Genomic DNA, 23,259 nt, shown 5'->3' with positions numbered 1-23,259 from the left:
GAGTACCTCTGTATCTAGTATTGTCATTAGCTAAACTGAAGTGTTATATCCTATGAAGTCCTAGAAGGTAAAATTGTGCTAATTGTCGTTATATCTCTAGCACTTAATAGAGCACCGGGCCTAGAATAGGCTCTTTGTCAATGTTTGATGACTGAATGAGTGAAATCTGTGTCATGCAAACAGAGAACACTTTTTGTGTGAGGAATAACTGACAGTCTTTTTTTGAGCTAATTTGAGGAAACAAAACTCTTTAGCATGGGAGTTGATAGAAATACCGCTACCTGATGTTAAAACTTGGCACAACCTGCAAACCTAAATGGCCCGGTATGAGAACTGCATGTTTGAGAAAAGAATGGAAGGCAAAGAAGAACATGATAAAACCTTATAGAATGTTCTCTGGGCAAGGCTTATTCCTCTTTGGGTGTGATATGCATTACATAAAGTTAATCCATTAAGAATACACATTAATAACTAATATTCATTTTGCATATTTAAAATGCTACATATCTTGTCATAACAAAACACAGTATAGCAATGGTTTTCACCTGTATTTAATATTTTTAAATGGGTGTTTTAAGCATTACCATTTCACTGCACATACTGCATTTCTGAATCAGAACATATTTCTTGAAAGATGACTTTATTTCATAGTACTATGTTTTCAATTATGTGCAAATATTAAGCAACTGAAATATAAAATATTCATTCATATTCTTAATGGATGTGGTATTCCAACCCATTTTTTGTCACTCCAGATCACAATATACTTTCCCTTGTAAGCTGCATATTGAGTCATGGGAATAATACATTAACATGTTGTAAAATAAATAGAGATCACACTTGGGTTAAATATAGAAAGCACTAAGTTCCTGGTGGGCATCTACACACTATAGAAATTAGACATTCAACCCTATATAGTAATTTAAAAAATCACAGACATGTGCCTTTAAATCAACATCATAAAAAATCAATCACAGCAAAGACAATGACAATGAAATTTCTGTATGAAGAAAAGATTTCTGAATCACAAATGATAATCAAATTATTTTGAACAATATTCAATACTGTAATAGTTTAGTGCAATTTAGTAACTGGGATACCCCTTGAGAGATATTTGTTTTTAATCAAAGCAAATTTAATTGGAGAGATTGTCTTCCAAATTTATCCCGTTAATTTCTAAATCTTCCCCTGCTCATCACCATTCTTAAAGACCATATTTTTTTTACTGTTATACAATTGAGACATTTTATTTATTATAATGTTTTATATACCTAAATATCGCTACACTGAAGGCATGATTAAAAATGCCTGGCATACGTTAACATTTTAAACACATATATGAAACTATTATCAAAATGATAATAGCTGATTTTCTAGAGGTCTACAAAAACAAACTATCCCTTCAAAGTGTCCTAGAAATCTTTTTTCTTTTCTGAATATAATCTATTCATATTCTCCAAGTAGCAAGTTAAAATGTGCGGGATATATTTGCCACTAAATCTTTTTGTGTGAAATGTAAACACTAAATCACCTAATAGAGTCCTATCTCAGCTTTTAAATGGGATTATTTATAACATCTTTGGAATATAAGGATATGAGCTACACTTAACCATCTGGGTATTTTGCTTCCTGCAGACAATTTGCAATGGTATAGTAAAATATTTTTTTTGCTTGTTTATGTGTTTGTTTCTTATTAAACAGATATGATAAAACTGTCTTTGTAATCACATTTTTTTTCTGACTTTCAGAGTAAGGTAGTCCATGTGCAGCAGCTTGATGTAAAGATAAAGAAATAATAATTATTAATATGAATAAAACAGTACCGCATACGTAATGAAAGCATGATTCGACAATGGCTAAGAATTTCAAAAGATAAAACACACTCCGAGTAGTGTTCATCTGCATAGTAGCATATTGAAGAAAGATTCTTTAAAGAAAGAATTATATACTTAGTAGAACAGATAATTAAATAATTACACATTTTGATTGAAAAATATATGTAGTTCATTAAAACAGAGACTCTTTAACTCCACTTCTCTAGCTAAGCTTCTATTCAGATGCCAAGTTTGTACTTTAATTAGAACAAAAGACCGACATTAACTTCAATGCAACATAATTCATAATAATGATTGTATATTAATCTCTTGAGCTTGCTGGAACATAGCACCTGACATATGGCATAGTACAACCACCTGTGGGGTTCTCTGGGGACGGAGGTGGTGCATATTAATTAGCCCCTGGGAAATAAAATCTGCTTCCTTCTGAGAAAAGCTACCTCCATGCTTATTGGCTTATGACATCAAAGGAAGTAGATGGAATACTGCTAGGCTCTGTCTATACTCATTAAAGCATTGTCTAGATGTAGGCACTGAATCTACTGCTCCTGAATTAATTCTTGACGGAATCCTGCTTAAGAAATTAGAGTAGCCACGCAGTTCCTTGGCTTCATTGATTGGATTTTGGCTGAAAACATCAAAATTACCATTTTGGTTACAGAAAATTATATAACTATATAATTCAAACACAAAATAATCTAACCTGAAGTATATTAAAATTTGAAGCAACTCCTTTTTCTTGAATGCTCCCTGAAAGTGCCTCAATTTAATCCTTTGCTTTGTAAATTTAGATACAATCTGCATATGAGATTATAAATGTCTTTAAGAAAAATGTCATCTCATAATGAGCAAGGTCTTGAGATTCTTGGCAGTCCCAGGTATGCTAAAGGCATTTCAGTGTGTATCTTCAAAGGATAATGGAAAGGAATTATGGAAATAAAACTGGCTGATTAACAGATAAATATATATTGAGATGAATAGATCCTAAAATTACTAATCCCATTGCTAGTGTATATCTAGAAAGAGAAAACAGAAAATTGAGCGGATATGGTGATGACCAGAAAAGGCTACATTTTAAAGATTTTTTTTGCAATTGTCTTTTCAAGTTCTTGCCACCTGTGATTCTGAATTGCACAAAACTCACTTAACTGAAAAATATTTGTATTTGATGGGGTGCCTAGCACTCTGTGAAGTTTTAAAACATCTTTCAGAATTGCAGATTCTGAGGCTTTTTTAAGCCTGCAATTTAAATTTATGCAAGAAATACAGATTCACTAGCAGGTAGGCAGAGTATTTCTTTTCTTTAAATTTCACATTGTTTGTTTAGCTTTCCCTTGGGTTACATCCATGATCTCGTGATGGAACAGTTATGTTGCTGATATATTTATTGGAATATGTGGATCCATTTCCCTTCCGCTCAACACATGGATTGGCAGTTTAAAATAATTCTTTTCTACTAGGAGAACGTGTGGCTAAGGCACATTTAAATAGCCTATTAAACCAATGAGATGACAATGTGCTACCCTCAGAGAAAGATTAATTTTTGGAGTAATTAATTACACATTCCACAGAATGTCTCTTGAGAACATTTTTGCCTGGGTCTACCAACTTATTGTGCAAATAATTCTAGTTTTTCATTTGAGGCAAAGTTGCTGATTCATTATTAGGCAGATGTAACAGATCATTCATTGTTTATTTTATTTTCATGCACCTATTTTTTCAATGGGGAAATCTACTGTATGCCATATATATATATATATATATATTTATTTTAAAAAATCAATTAGTTTTTCTGACTCTTTAAGGATGATACAAAACCGTGGTTGTAAATCCCAGCACCTGCTCTTTTTTTTTTTCCCTCAGTGAAATTATACAGATATTTTGAGGAGGCAATTGTGAAATATGTGGCTTCTCATATCTTTTTATGTTGTTTCATCTAGTACCATGATATTTTATAATGGTACACTTATTCTTAATGCTTTTATAGATAGCTTCTAATTTATCTACACACGCCCACCATTGCTAGGGTGGGCAAACATCATGGGGAACGATGTAATTTGTTTCTTCAAACTCTTTAATTAAACCAGTAAAGTGGCAGACTACACAGTCTGATCAGTTGTGTAGAAATACATTAAAATTTTCAGTTGCATCATGTTCTATAACCAAAAGATTCTCTGGATGTTTTCTGCAGCACTCAGTGTGAGGAACACGGGACTGCGTACCAGATAGCCCAGCAGGGAGACACCTCAGCCATTTTCTTTAGTTGTGGAATTTGGGACAAGTCGCTCAACCAAATGTCTTCATTTTTAAAATGGGTTATTGTGACGGGCGCCTGGGTGGCTCAGTTGGTTAAGCAACTGCCTTTGGCTCAGGTCATGATCCTGGAGTCCCGGGATCAAGTCCCACATCTGGCTCCCTGCTCGTCAGGGAGTCTGCTTCTCCCTCTGACCCTCCTCCCTCTCCCGCTCTCTGTCTCTCATTGTCTCTCTCGCAAATAAATAAAATCTTAAATTTTTTTTTAATTTAAAAAATAAAAATAAAAAAAATAAAATGGGTTATTGTGGTGGTTCAATTAGAAGAAACACATCTGTGAAAAATTCTGTAACACTGCCTGACATGTAGTAAGCACAGATGTTAGCTGTGTCTGCATCCTTTCTTGAGAGACGCAATGGGTTCTCTTTTTTTCTAATGGTGCCATTAATAGCAAAGTTTTAGGTCCTTTCTGTTATTGTAACTTTTATTTTATGTGTATATATTACCAAGTAATGTTTTCTGAAGAGCCAGGATCAGTGTAGATTAGAAATTCTTAAATTTCAGTGTACTTAAGTATTATCTGGGCAATTTTGCTAAAGATGAGTATTCCTAAGCCTCACTCCTCCAAATCCACATTTTGGGAAACACTGATTTAGATTGCTGATTTAATATAGAGCTAAAATGTCCTCTCAGAAAAGCACTTTACTCAGTGCCCTCCTTCCTGACTTCTGTTGTCATGTAAAGACTCTCCCCATTTCCTCAAAGTACCCAGTCTTGGTGTCCTTTTCCTGGGTTCCCTAGGATAGACAGTTTTGTTTTTCATGTGTAGTTAGAGAATGAGCTAGCCCTTACTTAAAAGCAGTGATTCCACCCCATATAGCCTCTGGTTGAATGGCTAGTTACATAGAATGCACTGGAAAAAGTCATGTGCAGCCCTAGCACCTCAGGGAGAGAGTTGGATATATTGCATGGGAAAGCAGAGAAATTAAATTCCAGTGCTTTTTAGTTTAGTGTTTTTTCTAACTAAACCTGTGACTATATCCATGTTGCTAATCACCTTGGCTTCACTCACTGCATCTGATCGGAGTGACAATGCTTTCTTTCTCTGGCTGAAGGTAATTTCCTAGGGCTTAGACCAGAATGTCACTTACGCTTTTTTTTTACAGAACCTCTGCTTTTCCGCAAAGGGCAGTAGCTCACGTATACTCTTCCTGAACCCAAATTTAAGTGGCGAACATCTGCCACATTTTCTTGGGAGAATAACCATTTGTGACTCTTTATGCCCTGGAGCCATTCTATGTACAGATTGTGAGAAGCACCAGGCACCCAGATATCTCCACAACAGTTTAAACCTACTATCAATTCACCAAAAACAGTTGTTATTAACTTCCATAGGATTTTATTTACTTGGATTTGTTAGGGAAAAAAAATAAAATGATATAAATTTAGAGGAACCCCATAGCAGTGATGTTCTAGTTAAGAGGTTTGTTGCAGTCAAAGATCTAAAGCAGCATCTATAGATTTAGTGGACATCTGTTTTAACTATAATTTACTTTCTTCACATAATCTCTTAAATAGACTAATAAAAACACACTAGTACATAGTTAACTTTAGTTTTTTTTCAAATAGCAAATATCATATAATCTAGAAGGGAGAATACATAATATGAGATTTTTATCTATGCAGTGTGGTTTACGTAGGTACGCAATCTTTAGACAAAAAAGTACAAACATGTATTTTGTGCTTTCGACAGTCTTACAGACTAAGGGAGTAAGTTTCCTTAGGATTTTGTTTTAAAATGATAAACTACCGAACTAATAATTATTTGTTTTTGCTTGCTTTAAATTCAGCTTCGATGCCAAAATGTTGCTTGCTTTAAATTAACTTCAACTCTAAATGAAAAACTGGAAGAACACACTGAAGCTTGGTTAAATATGGAAGATCCTTTGGCAGAAAGCATTCTCTTATTTGGCCACAAATGGTGTTTGTATGTGTCTTCTCACCTCTGTTCTGCTATTGATTTCTGCGGAGCGAACGAGGGCACTGATGTGGCGGCACGCAGGAGGCTGGTCCTCTTAGCCTTTCCGTGTAGATACTCCTCAACATGGGAAATATTTTCAAACAAGCACATTGGTTTTAAAAAATTTGTAAGGTAGCTTCATTGGTCACTTAAAAATATGTGTGCACAAGCAATTCATAGGAAAATGGATTTCTGTTCGAATTATCTAGCTAATTGCATCAATTCTCCTCTTTGCCTTGAGCATATCAACATTACTTATGATAGGAACAGCTGACCCTTATAAATCAATTAATCAATACTGATTAATTCTTTCTCCTCAACTGTAGCTTTCCTTTAAACTAAGAGTAGGTTTATGCTTATCCATAAAAACTGGAGACTCCGACACACAAGCGTTGGCTGTAATGTTGCTCTGGTGGAGTAGCTACAGAGGGTGTTGTGTTAGGTAGAGACGATGCACATAAAATATACTGAGGATATGTTTCCTAAGGGGAATTGCTTTATTCAATACCAGAAGCACATTTCTAAGGATAAAGCTCAAAGTTTAAACTGTCACCTAACAGACAGAATTTTAGGCTTTGGGGGAAATAGTGGATGCTCGGGCCATTTCATGACAATGTCAATAGGAAAAACTTCATTTTCCACATGAGAGAAGAATTGAAGTGTGGGGAAGACACACTCTTATAGTAACACTGTATTTTCTGCATAAAATTAGAAGCATGAATATCTGCTACTTTCATCTTAGTCACAAGGAAGCATAAAGAAGGAAAAATATCAAAAGTTTCTTCACAGAATTAAGAAGTTTTTCATTGATCAAACAACTATTTCTTTCATTGTAAGTCCTTTTTGTCAGTGGCAGAAATAGCAATTCGATGCTTTTTAAGATAGTTTGGGTTTTCAAAGAGACATTTTGCTACTTTCCTGTGGAGATTACATGGTATTCTGTTAAAACCGCCTTACAAGAAGGAGTTTCAGAAAAGATACAAGAAGGAAGAGTGATGCAAAATGCTTTCATTTCAGAGTAGCTGGGTTTCAGTGCTTCCAACAGAACCAACAGAAGAAGAAATCAGAAATATTTTCTCCCTCATAAGACTTATATCACTCCTGAAATTTGTACAAAATCAACTGAGGCAAATTAGGGGTTTCAAAGCTAGTCACCTTATAAGTTGTTAGGAAAAAATTTGCATTTAAATTGCTCTGTGCAACTACTTTGAGATATTCCCCTGGAATGTTTATGGCTCTTTTTTTCATTAATACTTAAAAAATACAATTTCATAACCAGTGTATTACTACATCTAGTTGTATGACGAACAGGCACTTCATTTCATAAAATAGAAACATTCAAAGTGGTTTTGGTCGACCAATCAGTCAGTCGGAATACTTGGATTCTTCATATTGAATACTTACTAGTGAAGTTAATCTGAAACCATATCAACTCTCCACATCTATTATAGAAACTAGGTCATTAAAAGCTGTAACATAGGGAATAACTTCTGTTCCTATATGTTTTATCCCTAGGAGTGAAGATTGTCCAGAACTTCTTGGAACTTTTCCCCCCACATATTTTATATATATAAAAATACAGCAGATTTCTTTTTAATAGATAAATCTTAAGGATTATTTCAATAACTTGCTTTGACATATTCAGAGATGTCGATATAAGAAAATATTAAATGTGCAAAATGCTCTTTTAAATGTACATTTAAAAACACAATGTCATAATAGCTTTAGACTTGTATAAAAAGTCACTGGGGGGAAGTCTTCAATGTCAGAAAATCCTGTTAGATTAGAGCTTTTGCTTGAGGAATTGTAAACAAACTTCTTAAAATGCTGAGAGTTTTCTCAGTTCTTTCCAACCAAGACACTCTCGAACACATCAAGTCCTGCTTTGAAGTAAACCTGAGCTGAATTAATGCTGTTCAACACCTTTGACAGGGCTTCTTGAAGGGTCTCATTTGAGGCAAGTAACTTGCAGCGCTCCTGCGCCTCCAGGAGGATTGAAAACTGGCTTGTCTTCTCATCAAGGTGGTACAGTATATTTCTAAAAAGAAATAAGGAATGTGTAAATGTCCTAGGCACAATAGTCTTTTCATATCGAACATTGTAATAACTATTTCCAAGAAACAGTGACATTTGCAGTAAATGAAGAAATTATAAAAATACACTTATCAACATTTTTTCAACTTCTAATGATTTAATGGATACGACATTGGTCATCAAGCTTCCCATAGTGATGAGAGATCGTTAGACATTACATGCCCCCTCATGGAAGTGTACAATACTATCTATGAAACAGAATAAAGTAGTTTTGCTGAAAAAGTTGAATCTGAATCTGATGAAGCTTCTAAATCTAATTGCCAATAAATACAGGAGACAGAGAAATACCTTAAATGATAAAACGATGTGTTATTAGCAAATGTGAACTGTGGGGAACTCTGTAGGACAAATGATCCAGCTTATTCAACAAATAACAGCAATAAAATATAGGTGAAGGAAAACCTCCAGACTAGGGTTTGTCAACCTCGGGCTCTTGACATTTGGAGCTGGGTGATTCTTTATTGTGTAGCTGTCCTATGCATTGCAGGATGTTTAGCAGTATCCCTGGCCTCTAGCCACTAGATACCAGCAGCACTCCCCTTTAGTTGTGTCGGTGAATTCAGGCTGCTATAACAGAATACTATACACTGTGTGGCTTGACCAACAAAGGTTTATTTCTCACAGTTCTGAGGTTGGGTGTCTGAAACCAAGGTGCCAGCACGGCTGGGCTCTTGGTTGGAGTCTTCTTCCTGTTTCTGTTCTCACAAGTCCTTGCCTGGTGCACACACACACACACACAGATCCTGTGTCTTCTCCTCTTTTTTTTTTTTTTTATTTTATTTTATTTATTTATTTGACAGAGAGAGACACAGCGAGAGAGGGAACACAAGCAGGGGGAGGGAGAGAGGGAGAAGCAGGCTCCCCACTGAGCAGGGAGCCCAATGTGGGGCTCGATCCCAGGACCCTGGGATCATGACCTGAGCTGAAGGCAGACACTTAACGACTGAGCCACCCAGGCGCCCCTCTTCTCCTCTTTTTATGAGGGCAATTGTCCCAATATGAGGGCCCCACCTGCATGAACTCATCTAACCTTAATTAGCTCCCAAAGATCCCACCTACAAATACCATCTCATTGGGGTTAGGGTTTTAACTCATGTATTTTGGGAGGATACAAACATTCAGTCTATAGCAGTTGTGAAAATGAAAAATGTCTCCAGACTGCCAAAATTGTCCCTTACAGGGCAAAATTGCCCCTGATGGACAACTGCTTTAGACCAAAAGAAACATATCAACCAGTCATGAAGTAGAGACTTCACCAGGTTTTTACTCAAAGTGTTTAAAGAATGAGAAGCAGTGCAAAATTGAATACTAATTGGAGATTTGTTAATATTAAGGAATTGTTAATATTTTAGGTGTGATGATGGTATTTTCAGTATGTTTTCAAAAATGTCCTTATTTTCTAGAAATACATATAGTAATATTTGCGAATGAAAGGTTATATCATGTCTAGGATTTTGCTTCAGAACATCCGGGAAGAAAAAGGGGAGTAGAGCCATGGACAGTATGGATGGAACAAGATTGACCATTAGTTAAAAATTGTTGAAATTGGATAATAGAATGCATTATACATTCTCTCTTCTTTTGTATATATTTGATATTTAGAATGCTATCTTCTCATAAGTGTGGAGTGTATATTAAATGGTGCCCTGAAATTTATCCAAATTTCTTAGAAAGAAGAATTTGGCCTTGGGCAAATCTAAAGTGCTCCCTTTTATCATTGATAGATAGAAAGAGATGCATTTTGGCAGAAAACTATGGATTATTACATCATTTAACTTATTCCCAGCCCAAATTAACTGAAATTCCATGGTCTAATGAGAGAGGCAGATATAAATAGAATAGCTTGGTCTGCCCAGTGGATCAATACCAGAGTTTCTGTATGAACAATGTGCAAGGCCAGCAAGGGCAGCTGTACCGGAGCTGGGAGAGGGAGCCCAGCCATCCTATCGGCCCTTCCATACCAAGTGGAGGAAATCACACTTTTTCTTACAGACATAAGAAACCGGTGAAAGGTTTTAAGCAAAAGAGAAAGGTTATGAGATTTTATTTGGCATGATCACTTTGTAATACAAAGCCTGGAGAACCACTTAGTCCAGATGAAAGGGGACAAAGATGTGAGTTACACAGTGATGGTTAATTTTGAGAAGATGAAGTGAGGGCTATGGTACAGATTTAACTAATTTATACCTTCCCTGAAACTAACCTCCATTTATAGAGAGTTCTGAATTCTTGTTTCCTATCTCATCCTAACTCCTCTATCTCAGCTTCTCCTGAACTTCCCACTTTGTACTCTGTGGTGTACTGAATCTACCTACTCACTCACACCAGAATCCTGCAAGTCATCTCTTTTCTTTATGTATATAACTGGTCTCTGATGATAGTGACTTCCCCATCTTTTCAGGGTCTTTCCTTCTCTGTGGTGGGACCCTGTACCCTATATTTTAAAGGACATGCCAGGATATCATTGCTTTACACACCAGGTTTACTTCTTTATCGGGTCTCATTTAGTGTTGTGAACATAGGAGATCTTCAGTCATGGTGATTTAATTACCTAAATTTTTATCAGGCTTAGTTCAGTGATGGGAACTTAGTAGATCCTCAATAATATTGGTGTAAATTACATCAATCCATTTTATTTTGCATCTTAAGCATTAACTATTTAAGAATAAAACTGTCTTAAATTTCTGTCTTTGGAGAAAAATCTAAGTTGACAGTAAGTACATAGTGGGTGGCAGTAGGGCAGAAGATCTTTAAACTCTGAGGCTATTTCAATGAATTTTCAAAAAAGATCATCTAAAATGAGAACTATCGCTAATGATCTAATATTCTTGATTTTTGTGCCTATGAGTAAACTAGTAAACTAGTAAACCCCAGAGCAAGAAAGGTATTCTCTAGATTCCAAATATTCTTGAATTCAGGTATAAAACTTGTATTAGGAAACATATATTCCCTGAATATGGGAGGGAGAAAAACATCTTCCAAATGGAGTAGCAAGTGGATCATGTATAATTCTCTGGTCATAAGTTGTACTCCGATCCAAAAATTGGGATCTGTTTCCATAATTAGAACACTCTTTTTAGAATAGAGATTTCCCTTCTGCCATTCCCATAGTGTTCATAAAATTAAAGGGATTGTCAGAAGTAGCCATTCAACCATGCTAATGTAATCGTGCAAGCCATTATACATGTACATATGTACAGTATCCGTATGTACATGTTTCTATGTATAAGTTTTGATTTTATTAAAATAACTTAAAATAGTGAGAATTAGTGAAATACCTAAAGACAATTTCCCTAAATATTTTTACTCGTTTTGCATCATTAAGGGGGGGTGGGAAATAAAAGAAACCAAATAATACAGAGGAACCTTGATACCACCATGGAATTTTTCCAAATGGAGATAAAACTGCTTCAGATAGTCACATGTATTCTCCTACCTGACATAGCCTATATAAAAGTTATTTTTTTCATCTTTACATAATCTTTTTCAATTGCCATTTTTAAAAAAAGAGTGGATTTTTAGTGTCAGGATACCTACCAAATGTTTAAATTCATAGTGAGCCATTTAAACAAACAAACAAATATATATATATGAAAGGTAAATGATTTAATAAGATCTTTTGAAGATAAAAACAGTTTAAAATATACTTTAATTATTCAATCAATTAAAAGGTACTCTTTTATAGACAACATATACTGCTTTACCAATAAGAATAACTAAATTAGTATAATAGTTATAGTTTTAAATTCTCTCCTTCTACTTTATCAGTTTTCTGTTTAATTATAAATCATTTCTCGGGAAATATATTTCCAGAATGTAAGAGTGCAACAGATATTTTGAAAAGCTATACCAAATACTTCCATTCCTGGAAGGCATATTGTTAAGCATGCTGACAAACAAAAGTATTATAATCTTGGTTATCCAGAACTGCCTCTTAAATGAACTGAATGAGTGCAATTAATATATTATGGGGAGCATGTTTAATAATTTTTATACTAGTATAGTGACCTTTGCACATTTTCAAAACCCACTGGCACAAAATATATTCCTACATACACATTCTATGGTTATTAAATGTTAAATATTATTAATATTAAATTTAATGATAAGATATTAATAAAACATGCTCATAAAAGGTTACAAGATTAATCCCTCAATGATAATTCATTTAAGCATGAGCACAATCTCTAATATATATATGTAAAATTTCAGCATAACTGCTATAAAGTATCTAGAAGAGTGATAAGGTCGAAGACTAAAAATAGATCCTTAAAAGAATGTTTAGGTCTAAAACACAAGAAATATAATCTCTCTTTTTTTTAAACGGGAAAGCAATACATATACTTCTTAAAGACCAATGCAATAGAGTCTACAGTGCGCCAATATTTGCTTTTTCTAAGTAGTAAGCAACACAGTAACATACTTTTATAATGACTGTAAACAAGCCATGTGAATAGAAATGGATCCTTTTTTGGTTTGTGAAATTCCACAAGGAGCTAAACACATTTTCCATATGCTACATATTTCAAGTAGTAAGCTGTGGCAAGCTATTATGTAAGATAAACACTCATATCCATTTCTACCCAAACGGGATACAAATCAGCATAAAACTACAGATATTAAGATTCTACTTGAAGATAAGTGACCAGATTCTTTCATCATAATGTAAGAGAAAACTTTCATTTTAGGGAGCTGCTGGTATAACTTAAGTTAGTTGATCTTTATTGTGATAGAAGTTTTTTTTTTTTTTTTTTACCTGGATAGATTGCTTTATCTTATAAACAAATTAGGGATAACAAAAATATCTTTAAATTTTCATGAGAAGAAAAATTTCTCCTACTGATTTCCAGAAGTAGCTCATCTTTTCCTATCTTTCTTTTGTGTACTAAATGTGTACCATTTAGCTTCCTACTTATATAAAATAAATTTCTGTATTTGGAGCCCTTTTTCAAAAAAGTACCCTCATAGTATTTCAGTTTTAATATTTGAATGGAAGACAAAAATCAAAACCCAGCCATGTTTTTACATTTCATCACATACATTTCCATACATTTCTTAGTTCTGAGAACTTTCTTTCATATTCAATCATTAACTTTAAGTACTCCAGGATCATCCTTGGAGGGCAAAACTACTGTACCATTTTTTAATATGCAAATTATTCTTGCCTTTGAAAATATTTCAAATTAGATCAATGATTCTGATGGAAGCTTCTAAGCCAAAAGCTCTTTGTATTCCCATTTATGTCATCAGCATTAAACCTCAGTAAATGGAGTTAAAAGATTTCAACAATATATACTATATCAGAGTACTCAAATATGTCTTGCTTTCTCAGTGATGGGTCATATTTTTCAGCGTAGGGTAGACTGGGAATTGGCAAATAGCCAGTCAAAAGACTCATGTCTGGCAGGAAAGTAGGGTGGAAAGAAAGTAAGAAAATACACTTGAAGAGTTTCCATGTCAAGACTCTGCCTTTTACAATCACAAGGAATTATATACCTTAACGAACCATTCCTGCTCTTATATACACCTGTGTAGTCCAGTTCAGAAAGTTTCCTTGTAGAGAGAATGGACTGTGTTATTAATTCAATAAATCACCATCCTATTTGCATACACACAACATGTATCTCAGTATGGCATGTAGAGACATCAGACCTAATTAAAATATTATTTAATTGAAATCATTTTTGTAGTTATCGTGCTTAAAATAACATTAATTCCACCCTCATGCCTATCTTCCCTCATCTGTAACAATTTGGATCTTAAAATGTAATTCATACAGTCATCCTGACCCACACACAACACAAAGAGACTACTAAAAGGAAAGTGTAATACATTATTGATGACACTAATGAAATTACAACACACATCACTCATCTTAATGGGTCTGTTTCAACGACACATCACGGCGACCAGGAAAGAGCAGTGCCAAACTCAGAAACCTAATTAATAACTCCCACAGCATCAGTGAAGGAGATGAAGCATCTTTACTCAACTGACAAATCTTTCCCATTCAGCTTAGGCAAAGGAAAACTGAAGAAAATGAATTTTGAAACAAAGTGAGCTAAAGTCTTCATGAGTCATTTCCTTGTGTGTGAATTAGCAAATTAATGATGGAAATGATGACTCTCTTTCAAATGTTCCTTCTTATATTAAGAAATGGGCATAGGATGCCACCCATCTTAAACTTGAGTTAACATTCATTATACTTCATGTTGAGAAACTCTGAAATGAAATCACAGTAAATAATAAACCATGTCTTTCAAAACTGATTAGGCATACATGCTGCATGCAGAGACAAAAAGCCAGCTCAATATTTACAGTTGTGGCTACTTTTAAGGATTATACTAACTGTACTCCATAGTTAACAGTGGACTGCTGTAGGTATATCAACATTAGGAAAGACCATTTGACTTGGATACTATGTCCATGACAATTCACAAAATACACGGCTGCACTACTTATAGTACACATATCTTTTCAACTAAATTTGAATTTGGTCTATACTTGCAAGAGCAGAATGAGAATTAAGACCATTGTGATATTGCCAAGCCACAAACTCACTCCTCAGACAACTGAGAATGAAATAACACGTGTAGATAGTTTACAAAAATGGCTGTCATTATTCCTCTCCTTCTATGCAAGCCTCCTCAAAATATGACTGTAGCTCCAATCCATCAACAAATGGAGTCTATTCCCTTGCCTACTTATTCTGGTTTGGCCTTAATATTTGCTTTGACCAGTAGAATGTGGCTTCTGTGGTGAGCCTATGCCTTAGAAGGTCTTGCATGCTCCCTCTCTTTCTCTGGAATCCTGCCAAACCACCATGTGAATGATCCTGTTAGCCTGCTGGAAAAAAAGAGAACACATAGAGAGGAGCTGTTCAGCTGAGTGAGGCCCTCCTATACTATCTAGCCCCCAGCCAAGTTGGTAGCCAAAGCACTGGTTGCAGACATAAACACAGGCGAGAGATACCCAGCCTGGCCCAGATCAGGAGAATCACCCAGCTGAGTCCAGCCTAGGTGGCCATACTGAAGAATTACAGACAAAATAAATAGTAGTTTTAAGCTACTAAATTTGGGGGTGATTTTCAATGGGGCAATAAATGATTGATATGAGTTGTAGTGTTTTACTTCCCTGTGGGAAGGGAAAGGTTAATGTTGCTATAGGAATCAGGTCTCTATTCTCTCTTATTAACATTGACAGAGTACAATGTATGCTGTGGATTTGACAGTTTTTTAAGTGACTAGCTGCGTTTGGAAGACACTGTTGAAAAATCATGCGAAACAGTCCCCATGATGTATGCATTACAAAATTAGGATACCTGTGTTCATCTGTTCGAAGTTTTAAAATCTGTTTGGAGTAGCAGGTGAGATTTTTCCACTAAACAAAAAATAAGTTAATCGTTATAGCTTACTGGTTTTTTTGGTTTGTTTTTTGTTTTGTTTTAATATGGATCATCTTGCTGAGGTACAGCCCAAGAAATGAACAAAAATATTTCTGTTTGCATTAAAATTACATATAAAAGAAAGCAGAGAACAGTAGAATGACTTAACAACTGTATTCTATGTCTCAAGACTTCTCAGTCCATCTAGCTATATTATTTCTCAAGAGAAGTTCCCTGAGAAGAGGATATCTTTTAAGATATTCAAGGAAGACTCCCTTGAATGGTGCAGTGCTTAATGGCTTACCAATAAAGAAAAATTTTATTTCTGCACTCCAGAATTTCCCACTGAATCAAAAGGGGTCCGAGAAATCAAAGATTAACACATCCTTAGCACCTTCCAGAATTTAACCACTTTTTTCCCACACTCACATAATTTTTTTCTTGTCTTTAACTTCATCACTGTTTTTTTCTTTCCATCTTACTTCCACCTGTATGAATGGCTTAGACCTCAATATTTAGGTGACTTTTCTTTCTTAACTTATTTAGAAGTCATTTTCTCTTAGTATGGGAGTTTCTATCATCAGCACCCTCCAAGGACAATTTCATTTGAATGCCCTATAGACTCTTGTCAATTAACTTAACAATACATTTCCTTTAATCTGTACTCCAAATATTTGCATTTTCCCTTTCTCCATTATTCTTTCCTTACCTTCATTACCTTTAGTAAACAGCAATGCTGAGACCACAAAACCAAACAAAATAAGTAATTCAGGTTTTTCTTCATTTATTTTTTTTTATTCCAATAGTGAAAGGGATGTGAACTATTTGTTTTGAAAAGTTCACTCTAAAGGCAAAGGTTTATAATTTAGGCTGTGTCTATTTAAACAAAGCAAGTAATTGAGCCAATATTGATCTTTTTGCTTTTTCTACTCAACAGCCCTTATTTAACATCTAATATGAGTAAGGATAGAAAAGAGTTTACAGTCTATGTTGAAAGCTAAGCACATAATGAATAAATTATTATTTAATGTATTGTCTATATAATGCATTTAGAATGCGTTCTATGGTATGAGATTATTTAATTTCATATTTTACAAAACTTTTCACCTTATTTTATGTATATGTGTATATATACATATATATCTTAGACTATTAGAAAATATTGGCTTTGTTATAAATGTTTTTGTGTATCTTATCTATGTCATATACTTTTTATGGGGATATAGTACAATTTCTATAAATATTCTATGCAGTCTTCACCACATGTCTTATGGTTTGTGGGAAAATCTCCAGGGGTAGATCCTGATAGTATCAGTTAAACTTGGCTCATTTGATTCCAATCACCGTAATATTGACTCAGATAACATAGTCCTAATCAATTCAGCATAAGGTAATTCCTTAATCAAATGGATTATTTCAACAATGGGCATATGTTGGGAATTGAATTTGAAGGGAGACTTTCTGCAGGACTCTAAGAGCAGTGGTTCCTTGCTTTTTTGAAAGGACCACTAAAAGTTAATCCCTTTTCTGCTTTTGAATAGTATGGGTTATGGATATGAAATCTGAAAATGGTACATCCACTTTTTCCAACAGGAGGAAAATCAGCTTTGACATGATACCATGGAAGCAGAGCTGAGAGACAGAAACATATTCCCTGGTCATATAATAGAGATGCTGAACCTAAAATCTGCTTTGACTTTCAATTATGTGAGTGAAGACACTACTTTGTGTAGGGTTTTATGCTACTTTCCATCAAATGTATCCAGATATACAATACTTATTAATTATATAGTTATTAAAAACACATACATATTTTCCTTAATAACTATAGATATTTTTTAACCTGAAGATTTACATAACTTATTTAGTTGATGTTTGAAAATAACCTCCTTGAGCTAAAAAATGCATGGCCTTCCTTAAATAACAAGTATTTTATTTGAGATGATTTGAAAATGTAGAAATTAACAGAACAATAAAGTGTTTAACTTTAGCTAGAAAAAAAACTAAGTAGAGTGACTATCTGAGCTATGAATGTTGATCACAAAGGTTGGAGGTATATAATGAAGGAATGAATGTTTTGACGTAAAATTACTCTAAAAAAGTAGGAGGATTACCTTTCATATTTTACAGAATTGTTACACGTTAACTTACTAAACATTCACTTTGTAAATGTGACAAAAAATAATGTTTTAAAGGAACTCTGGTGCTATTCCTTAGCTGTGTAAATTTGTTCACAATTTACAGGAGTATTACTGTCTGTAACTATTTTTGCTAGTATAAGGAAATAAAATGCTGTGGTTTGTACCTGTAAACAAATGGATCCATATACAGTTTACTATGCAAATTAAAAAAAAAACTAAAATCACCTAATTTTGCAGTCTTATTAATTATTTTCAAAATGTACGTACTGGATAGGCAAATTTCTATTATGTTGAAGTTGATGTAAAAAAAATACACATTGTGAATAAATAGTAGAAATATCTATTCTTTGCTTAGGGAACTCGAAAAGAAGATGTATTCATTTGCACTCTTAGTCATGGGTGTCAGGGTTGAAAATGGTCCACAGATACCCAAATCAAAGTCCATGTGCATTTGGACACCAATCAAAACTAATCATGTATAATTTAAGAAAATATAAATTTATTAAAAATGTGTATACTGTAGAATCTCATTTATATGTGGAATCCAAAAAAATAACCCCAAAAGCATAGAAACAGAACAGGGATTGGTGGTTGCCAGAAGCAGGGTGGGATTGAGGGAGTGGTGAGGGGAAAGGGTGCAGGTGACCAAGAGGTACAAAATTCCATAAACTTCCAGTTATAAGGTAAATAAGTCGGGATGAAATATACAGCATGGTGACTATAGTTAACAATATTACATTGGATAATTGAAAGTTTCTAAGAGGGCAGATCTTAAAAGTTCTCATCACACACACACACACAAATCTGTAACTATATGAGGTGATGGATGTGAACTAAAGTCATTGTGGTAATCGTTTTGTAATATATAAATGCATTAATTATGTTGTGCATCTTAAACTAATACAATATTGTATGTTAATTCCATTTCAATAAAACTGGAGAAAATAAATGTGTTAAGTAAAATATTTAAAAAGTATGTGTATATATACACACACACATTTACAATAAATAAATATATATATATATATATAATTTATATATATATTATAATTTACAGAAGTAATGAAACACATTGAGACCCAGGCACTAATCAAGAGAAGCTAAGTATCACAGAGTACTTCTAAGATTCTGCCATAGGAACAAGTTTATGACACTGATGTCTATTTGACACAGTGATACCATCACCACTGCACTGAGAACATTCCTTTACCATGGCAGCATTGCTGTCTCTTAACATTCACTCTGCCACTGTCAGAGTCTTGATCCGCAACTAGCATGAATAATCTTGAATTGCCCTTACATTTTTGTGTCACTTATTTCAGATTTAAGGACCTGGGAGAGACCATCCAATTGGCTAACTTAGGTCACATGCTTGTCCCCTCACTCTGGAACAAACTATCTGGACCTATTCAACTTCCGTTGAGGGAGATAAGCGTTGCTTCCTACCAAGCTCACAGGGAATTGCCCTCATATAGGAAAGAAGTTCTGATATTAGGCAGTAATAAATTTTAGAATGTCAACCTAACAAATATCTACTACACTAATGATGGAAAGGGAAAGTATATTCCAACAGGGTTCTCTTAGAATTATCCTCTATATTGCTGTTCTACTGCATAGCACTTTTCTCCCTTCTATTAAAAGCTAGCAAGTGCTCTATAATATTCCAGCAGTGGTTATCAAATTGAATGTGTATAAGAATAACCTGAGGAAATTTTAAATCTGCTGAAGAAATTCAGATGCAATGAGTCTGAGATACATTAGAGGAGTCTGCATTTTTCCTACTCTGTTACTTAAACCAATTGGGAGATACCCATACACCCTTAACAATTCCCTCCAATGAGTTTACCTTTACTAGGAGGTCTTGTTTTGTTTCCAAACATGTTTATCCCAGTGACATGTGCCATTATATACAAAATTACATCATGTAATTAACATTATGTAAATAATAACATACTAAATGTAAAAGAAAGTTATTCCTATAAAAATAAAACTGAATGCATTGGGCTCATACATTTTAATTGATAAAATGAAAATGTTGGATTATATTTGAAGAGATAACTGAAGAGATTATTAACAAAGGGAAGGGAGGAATATACTGACAACAGAGGGGGAAAAAAATCTGCCCTCAAATTGTTTTACAAGCAACTATTTCCTGCTCCAAGATGAGGAGACAACCTGGAAATCTTAAATGATGCATCCTTAGTGTGGCTTAAACAGGAAAGTAAATCTAGAATTTCAACTCTTAGAACAGTACTCAAAAAAAGTCCCTGGTCCTATATCAAAGATTGGTGAAATATTTCAGTTAAAATAAACGCCTTTCAATCATTTGCCCATTGATGGGTTCTGATTATGTTAGACAAAAGGATGTGTACCTTTTAGACAATATTTAATCAAACCTTTACTCCTAAAAATAGGAAGGCAAATAGGTATCGATTTGAGTTCCATTTCTCATAGACTGGTGCTCATGGCTTGAAATGCTAGGTTGACAATGGATTGGTGACCATTTTGGGCCCCGAAATAAAAGAGATCTGTTATTACTTAGACTCTTATTTGTAGACCCTCCTTCACTTATGATATTTAGCACATTCTCTTGGTAATAATGCATAGGTTTCTTGAAGTAATCAATGGATGTATAAACCAAGCTATCACAAAGGAAGGAGAAAGTCATAATAATTTGGTTTTGCTAATTCACATATATTCAACTCCAGTAATCTGTTCTTAATTTATATTCTAACTTCCCTAGTTTTCCTGTTTATGAATTTGAATTAACTGAATTCTCTCTAAATTTTTCCTTTACTAGGTGCTCTAGACTGTGGACTTCTGTTTTTTTAAGCAATAGTCCAATTTGTTATTGATCAATTATATTTAAATAAAACAATTAACATTTATGTATTTTTCTTAAATAACTTTCACAGATATTAGCTCTTTTGCAAGGTATAAATAAAATAAAACTAAAAACTAGTTTTTGAAGTAACTGACTTTATTCGGTGAGTTCAGTTACATTAATCTATATCTACCTTCTTTCTTGAATCCTAATATTTAATATATGCAAAAAACATTGCATGCAGTTCTTAACTAAACTCTTTGAACTGTGGCCCCAAATAGAGAGGAAGAAAAGTAATCTGTCCTTTGCACTGGAATTCCAGATACCAATCATCTTGAAATTTTGTTCCAAACTTAATAAATGTTCTGGCAGACACATTAATCCAATATTCTGAAAATATCATTAAGTGAATTCTGAGCCATACAAAGGCAAAGACCTCTAGTGGTAGAATGGGACTAAGGTATGTAAATGTTGGGCAATCTGTAAGAGGATTGTTCAAGTCCATAAATTACATTAAGATGATTAAATCATATGTGATGGTTAGGTTATAGAATCTTAGTATCTTTAACATTTATATAAGGACAGATCCAAGAAAATCTACCTTTGGATAAAAACAGGAGAAAGAATGTGGTAACAGCCATACTAATCTCATAATATCTAAGAAAAATCTAGGAAGAATTTTAGAGTAGAAGATAATAGACATCAAAGAAAAGTAATTCCCTTGAGAGCTCACTCAGGAAGTATTTATGAAACAGCAAGGACTACGTGGGATACAAAAGAATTAGAAAAGTGCTCTCCATTCCACAGTTTTAAATGGAGAAGAGTGAGTCGTTTCAGAGCTGTTGTCTTCTGCATATGTGGATAACCTATTTAAATCAAAGCAAAACTCTGAAGTTAGAGAATTCTACCAGTTTTTCTTGCTCAGAAGACCTCGAAATGTAAAATAAATTTCTAATAATTTTGTATATTTTGTCTCCTTCCCCTCAGAAAGAGACAATTCAGAGATGTTGGAGATCATGTCTAAAATGTAAAGATACCAAAATTGATAGACTGATAAAGATGTAAAAGGACATCATAGCCTATTATGTAACTTTATATTGTTTTATTTTCCATAATTAATTACATTTGATCATTCTTCACCTTATATAGAGTCAGATGTCAATAGTTTCCAAGAAATTTATCTTATGACCAAATAGCAGAAACTAAAAAAAAAAAAAAAAAAAAAAAAAAAACAAATAGCAGTAACTACTAATACTATGGCTACTAGCTTAGAATTAAAATATACTGTAGATCTAGTTTTTTCTCCATTATTTTAGAAACACTCATAAAAATCCAATTAAAAGTAAATGGAAACGTATATAAATGTGTAAATATATATGTATATATATAATTTCTGCTAATTTGAGAAATAATTAGAAGAGGATATAAATTTCAAAAAGTACATAACCAGTTTTATTTAGGTATTTTGATTTTTTTTTTTAAGTGGGCTCCATATCCAGCACAGAACCCAGTGCAGGGTTGACACCGACAACCGTGAGATCCAGACCTGACCCAAGATCAAGAGTTAGCTGCTCAACAGACAGTCGCCCAAGCGCCCTGCAATTTTATTTAGATTTTAATTTTTAACTGAATTTTCAGATATTTCATCCTTTAAAAATCAGTGTTAACTATAAAATTCAAATTACTTATTTCAAAGCAAAGAGAAAATTATTTATCAGAACAAAGCATGCTGGCAACACGAATCTCTTATGTACCTATTAAAAATAATGAAGATTATCGAACAGTTGAAACTAAAGACAAGGTAAACCTATGACAAGAGCAAAAATAATGATTTTTTAATCTGTAAGTAAATCAAATAATTGTGATATAGACACATTCATCACAGAATATTTTTAATCATGTCTAGTCTTAATCTTGTACAGTTTTGATGTTACATATTTAAAAAGAGATCTCATACAATCAGGTAAACTTTGCTTTTCCTTTTCAATGGAATTTGGAAATTGTTATTCCTTTCCCAAATGGAGATGAGGTACAGTGATATCAGTTGTTATTGCTACTATTGAACATCAGTGAATAAATGAAGACTTTGAAGATAAACCATACCAGCTCTGCACTCCTGTGGTTTTATTAACACATAAAGCATCAATTCGGGAAAAAATTTATGTCTGATAGTATTTTGGAATCATTTCTTCTCCTTTCTTGCTACTTAAGTATATATAATTTGTCTATACATTTTTTGAGATACATGTATGTACACATATGTGTGTATATATAAATACATGTATATAAAAATTTCTATACATATATAAATAGATATATATTTGCAAATATGTGTGTATATACATATATAAATATACAATATACATGCATACAGAGAAAGAAAGAGAGAGATTGGTATGTAATCTGTCCCACACTGGACAATGATGAAAAAAGTCTAAATTTTATGTCCTCTTCCTAAATCATATAATTGAATAGGAAGCTTTTTGTTATACTACAAAAAACTCCATTTATTAGTAATACAAATCAATAAGAATGAAAGACAATGCAACTGAACAAATGTTTTATATTCTAATAGATAAAGGGCTATTTACATTGTTTTATGGGCACCAAAGTAATTATGTGAAAATAGAAAACCCTACATTATTTATAGGCTGTAGAACAATTTCATAGCAGCCCGTCTTGGTATCTATTCTCAAATTACTAACACT

The 23,259-nt window shown here is 33.7% G+C and overlaps 1 protein-coding gene across 1 annotated transcript in view; it reads right to left on the bottom strand.

Annotated features, from left to right (window-relative positions):
* Positions 1 to 5,470: 5,470 nt before the first annotated feature.
* NAALADL2 (N-acetylated alpha-linked acidic dipeptidase like 2) overlaps positions 5,471 to 23,259 on the bottom strand; it is a gene marked incomplete at its 5' end in the record, with an annotated part of 857,615 nt that continues 839,826 nt past the window's right edge. The window contains one exon of the mRNA XM_034988848.1: positions 5,471 to 8,146. Within this exon, the coding sequence (XP_034844739.1) occupies positions 7,948 to 8,146 (199 nt within the window). The remainder of the gene's footprint in view (positions 8,147 to 23,259) is intronic.

This window comes from Mirounga leonina, unplaced genomic scaffold, assembly GCF_011800145.1.
Source record: "Mirounga leonina isolate KUSES-001 unplaced genomic scaffold, KU_Mleo_1.0 Mir_115, whole genome shotgun sequence".
NCBI classification, from domain to species: Eukaryota; Metazoa; Chordata; class Mammalia; order Carnivora; family Phocidae; genus Mirounga; species Mirounga leonina.
Note: the sequence above shows the minus strand (reverse complement) of the source record. Positions and strands in the feature narration are given on the sequence as shown.